Below are 5,271 nucleotides of genomic sequence, written 5' to 3' on the forward strand. Positions count from 1 at the left end.
GATTCTTTCAGCCTGGTCCCTCCATCACAATTACCAAAAAAATACCACAAGGTGAAAGCTGTTCTGAACAACCATTATTTACCCACGATTTTAGTGACAAGGCAGAGGCAGCTTAACTCTCTCCATACGAACGGCGAAAGAGACGACGTTAACAGCGTTTCACCCCAATTACTATCATCAAAATATTGCAAGAGGAAGGCTCTTATACTGAAGAGGTGAATGTTGACAAAGAATACCACAATTCTGACGACAAAAGCTATAGGTTGGGTCATTCAGACACCCACTGGACATCCGAGGGGTCTGTGTAAAGGAGAAGAGAGGACTGGCCGTACTGAGTGAGTTAAAACAGAACCGCTGAGCTGAACTGCAGTATTAGCGTGTGTTGCTGTTGACTGAGAGTTCCGTCAGTTGCAGCTGCAGTCACCATGAAAGGGTTGTCGCTGTTTGTCGGTGGAGTTCCTGTGGTCCTGTTGTTGGCGGCCTGTACCCTGTCCCTCGAAGTGCATCCCACTGATAATGCTGTCAACGTCTGTGCAGACAAAGATACTGTAAGGAGAGTGCTGGTTTATCATCGTCATCATCGTCATCGTCATCATCGTCGTCATCGTTGTCGTTTATCATCGTCATCATGTATTATTATTATCATCATCAGTGAGTATCATGCATTATCATCATCATTATCATCATCATCATCATCATTATTAACATGTATTTGTCATCTTGTATCATCATCATCATCATCATCATCATTTGCAACAGTTTCATCTTATTGCATTTTTGCTGTGTTTTGATATTTATTTATTTATTTATTTATTATTATTATTATTATTATTACTACTACTACTACTACTACTACTACTACTACTACTACTACTACTACTACTACTACCTTTTCATATTATAATAATAATAATTTATTTATTTATTTATTTATTTATTTATTATTTATTTATGTAAGCTTATCTATTATATATTCACCTTTTTTTCTTCTTTTTTTTTCTCAAGGCCTGACTAAGCGCGTTGGATTACGCTGCTGGTCAGGCATCTGCTTGGCAGATGTGGTGTAGCGTATATGGATTTGTCCGAACGCAGTGACGCTTCCTTGAGCTACTGAAACTGAAACTGAAACTGTGTTTTGATTTGTTTTATCGATTTATTACCCAAAACAAAACAAAAAACACAAAAAAACTATTTTTGTCCTGATATGTCCTATCTTATTGCATTCTGTTCCACGCCTGCACTGTTCCTCTGCCTGTCACTCATTTATGTCATCCAAACTGATCTCTCTCTCTCTCTTTCTCCCTCTCTCTCTCTCTCTCTCTCATCTAAAGTAAAGATGGAGGAATACGTCAAAGAAGAAACAGAGTACAAGTGAAATAGAAAAATAAAAATAAAAAAAATAAAAAGAAGAGTTTCATTAATTACGCAAGATTAGTAAAACTTAAACAATCGATTTGTCACCCAAAGCGTGTTTGGCAAGCCATTAGGTTAGTAAGCAGCATGTCCGTAATATACAATGGTATATCTAATAAGAGGGGTGGTTTGATCATTTCTTTCAAGTCTTCAATGATGTGAATGAATCTACATATTCGTAAGAAAAAAAAAATGAATTGAACGAAGAAGAGAAAAAGTCAGACGACTCAGACTTTTCATTCAATGAAGCAATTTCTTGAAAAGAGCTTACAAAATTATTACCGAAATGTTGAAATATGCTGATGCTAATGTTATTGACTTATCAGTAATTTATTTCAATAAACTACGGTCCAGATTCATCATCGTGCCAATAAATAAATATGAATATATATATATATATATATATATATATATATATATATATATATATATATATATATGTATGTATGTATATATATATATGTATATATATATATATATATATATAGAGAGAGAGAGAGAGAGAGAGAGAGAGAGAGAGAGATTGGTATAGATATGGAGATAGAAATCAGCCGGACAGTTATCGTGGCATGGTTTTGACAAAGTCTACACGTACATTCAAAATAAAAGACTTTCAAGACTGGCAGAAAAAAAGGAGATAAAAAATGAAGACCAGCCAGGTTTCAGAACAGCTTACAGGACTGCAGACCACACCGAGCGCGCGCGCGCGCGCGCGTGTGTGTGTGTGTGTGTTTGTGTGTGTGTGTGTGAATAGAATAGAATAGAATACTTTTTATTGTCATAAAACCTTAAAGTTTATAAGACACAATGAAACATAAACATGAGCATATTAAGAAGAGAAACATTCATGAACAAATTTCGCCAGCCTTGGCTGTATTTCTGTTAGAAGGATCAGTTCACTAGGCTTTGCATTTGGACGACATATATTGATTAGGAATCTGTGTCTGTAAGTATTGTACTTTACACAATTGTCTAAAAGGTGAATCTCATCTTCTAAACTGTTACAAGTATCACACAGTCTTTGTTCTTTCGGTGTATTTTTATATCTTCCCTGTTCGATTTGTAAGTCATGGGCGCTGATTCGTAACATGGTCAGTGCTTTCCTGTGTTGTGTATTTGCTGTATTCTTTAAATACGGTTCAATTTTATAATTTGTCATTAATAATGTGTGTGTGCGTGTGTGTCCAGCTCTGCTTATTATTATAGTTGAATGAAATGATCACCTCCTTTGTCTACAGGACTAAATAAGAGTTGAATGGACAATGAAATTTGTCAGTTCTCTCTGTGTCTCTCTCTGTCTCTGCCTCTCTGTCTCTGTGTCTGTCTGTCTCTGTCTCTGTCTCTGTCTCTCTCTGTCTCTCTGTCTCTGTCTCTGTCTCTGTCTCTCTCTCTCTCTCTCTCTCTCTCTCTGTCTCTGTGTGTGTGTGTCTCGGAGAAGTGTATTATGTTACATATTGAAGACCTCTGAATGTATGACTTCAGCATTTTACTGTAAATTCCCCTTGTGGCCTGTATGAATAAACCATCTCAATCTCTCTCTGTGTCTCCTTCCACCCTTTCTCTCTTTCTCTCTGTTTTTCTGTATGTCTTTGTCTCTGTCTCTGTATGTCTGTCTCTGTCTCTCTCTCCCTCTGTGTGTGTGTGTGTGTGTGTCTCTCTCTCTCTCTCTAGCTCTTTACCTTCTCAACTTTGGGTGTGTCGGTATGGGCAGATGTCGCAACTCCTGCTTCAACTCGTCTCAACTATGGATCGCCTGGCGTCACTGGACCAGAGGTTCGACAACTTGGAGCAGAAAGTGGACAACTTGAAGCAAAAGCTGGACAACCACGACCAGAGCCTGAACAATCTGAACCAGAGGGTGGACAACCTGGGCACGGGCCTGCACCAGAAGCTGGACCGACTTGCAGACAGACCGGACAGCCTGGTCACTCCAATTAATGTGTGGATTAGCAGCAGCAGCAGCAGCATTAGCAGTAGTAGTGTTAGCCGTAGTAGTGTTAGTTTCTCCAGCAGCAGCAGCAGCATTAGCAGTAGTAGTGTTAGTTTCTACAGCAGCAGCATTAGCAGTAGTAGTGTTAGCCGTAGTAGTGTTAGTTCTACAGCAGCAGCAGCAGCATTAGCATTAGCAGTAGTAGTGTTAGTCGTAGTAGTGTTAGTTTCTACAGCATTAGCATTAGCAGTAGTAGTGTTAGTCGTAGTAGTGTTAGTTTCTACAGCAGCAGCAGCAGCATTAGCAGTAGTAGTGTTAGCCGTAGTAGTGTTAGTTTCTACAGCAGCAGCATTAGCAGTAGTAGTGTTAGCCGTAGTAGTGTTAGTTTCTACAGCAGCAGCAGCAGCATTAGCAGTAGTAGTGTTAGCCGTAGTAGTGTTAGTTTCTACAGCAGCAGCAGCAGCATTAGCAGTAGTAGTGTTAGTCGTAGTAGTGGTAGTTTCTACAGCAGCAGCAGCAGCATTAGCAGTAGTAGTGTTAGCCGTAATAGTGTTAGTTTCTACAGCAGCAGCAGCAGCATTAGCAGTAGTAGTGTTAGTCGTAGTAGTGGTAGTTTCTACAGCAGCAGCAGCAGCATTAGCAGTAGTAGTGTTAGCCGTAGTAGTGTTAGTTTCTACAGCAGCAGCAGCAGCAGCATTAGCAGTAGTAGTGTTAGCCGTAGTAGTGTTAGTTTCTACAGCAGCAGCAGCAGCATTAGCAGTAGTAGTGTTAGCCGTAGTAGTGTTAGTTTCTACAGCAGCAGCAGCATTAGCAGTAGTAGTGTTAGCCGTAGTAGTGTTAGTTTCTACAGCAGCAGCAGCAGCATTAGCAATAGTAGTGTTAGTCGTAGTAGTGTGAGTTTCTACAGCAGCAGCAGCATTAGCAGTAGTAGTGTTAGCCGTAGTAGTGTTAGTTTCTACAGCAGCAGCAGCCGCATTAGCAGTAGTAGTGTTAATCGTAGTAGTGTGAGTTTCTACAGCAGCAGCAGCAGCATTAGCAGTAGTAGTGTTAGTCGTAGTAGTGTTAGTTTCTACAGCAGCAGCATTAGCATTAGCAGTAGCAATGTTAGCCGTAGTAATGTTAGTTTCTACAGCAGCAGCAGCCGCATTAGCAGTAGTAGTGTTAGTCGTAGTAGTGTTAGTTTCTACAGCAGCAGCAGCAGCAGCATTAGCAGTAGTAGTGTTAGCCGTAGTAGTGTTAGTTCTACAGCAGCAGCAGCAGCATTAGCAGTAGTAGTGTTAGCCGTAGTAGTGTTAGTCTCTACAGCAGCAGCAGCAGCATTAGCAGTAGTAGTGTTAGCCGTAGTAGTGTGGGTTTCTACAGCAGCAGCAGCAGCATTAGCAGTAGTAGTGTTAGCCGTAGTAGTGTGAGTTTCTACAGCAGCAGCAGCAGCATTAGCAGTAGTAGTGTTAGTCGTAGTAGTGTGAGTTTCTACAGCAGCAGCAGCATTAGCAGTAGTAGTGTTAGCCGTAGTAGTGTGAGTTTCTACAGCAGCAGCAGCAGCATTAGCAGTAGTAGTGTTAGTCGTAGTAGTGTTAGTTTCTACAGCAGCAGCATTAGCAGTAGTAGTGTTAGTCGTAGTAGTGTGAGTTTCTACAGCAGCAGCAGCATTAGCAGTAGTAGTGTTAGTCGTAGTAGTGGTAGTTTCTACAGCAGCAGCAGCAGCAGCATTAGCAGTAGTAGTGTTAGACGTAGTAGTGTTAGTTTCTACAGCAGCATTAGCAGTAGTAGTGTTAGTCGTAGTAGTGTTAGTTTCTACAGCAGCAGCAGCATTAGCAGTAGTAGTGTTAGTCGTAGTAGTGTTAGTTTCTACAGCAGCAGCAGCAGCAGCAGCAGCAGCATTAGCAGTAGTAGTGTTAGCCGTAGTAGTGTTAGTTTCTACAGCAGCA

The 5,271-nt window shown here is 40.6% G+C and overlaps 1 protein-coding gene across 2 annotated transcripts in view; it reads left to right on the forward strand.

Annotated features, from left to right (window-relative positions):
- Positions 1-372: 372 nt before the first annotated feature.
- LOC143285868 (uncharacterized) overlaps positions 373-5,271 on the forward strand; it is a 12,432-nt gene continuing 7,533 nt past the window's right edge. For both annotated transcript variants that reach the window (XM_076593305.1, XM_076593306.1), the window contains exons 1-2: positions 373-548; positions 3,125-3,352. In XM_076593305.1, coding sequence (XP_076449420.1) covers positions 426-548; positions 3,125-3,352 — 351 coding nt within the window. In that variant the 5' untranslated portion in view covers positions 373-425. The remainder of the gene's footprint in view (positions 549-3,124; positions 3,353-5,271) is intronic.

The sequence above is a fragment of the Babylonia areolata genome, chromosome 9, assembly GCF_041734735.1.
Source record: "Babylonia areolata isolate BAREFJ2019XMU chromosome 9, ASM4173473v1, whole genome shotgun sequence".
Classification (NCBI taxonomy): domain Eukaryota; kingdom Metazoa; phylum Mollusca; class Gastropoda; order Neogastropoda; family Buccinidae; genus Babylonia; species Babylonia areolata.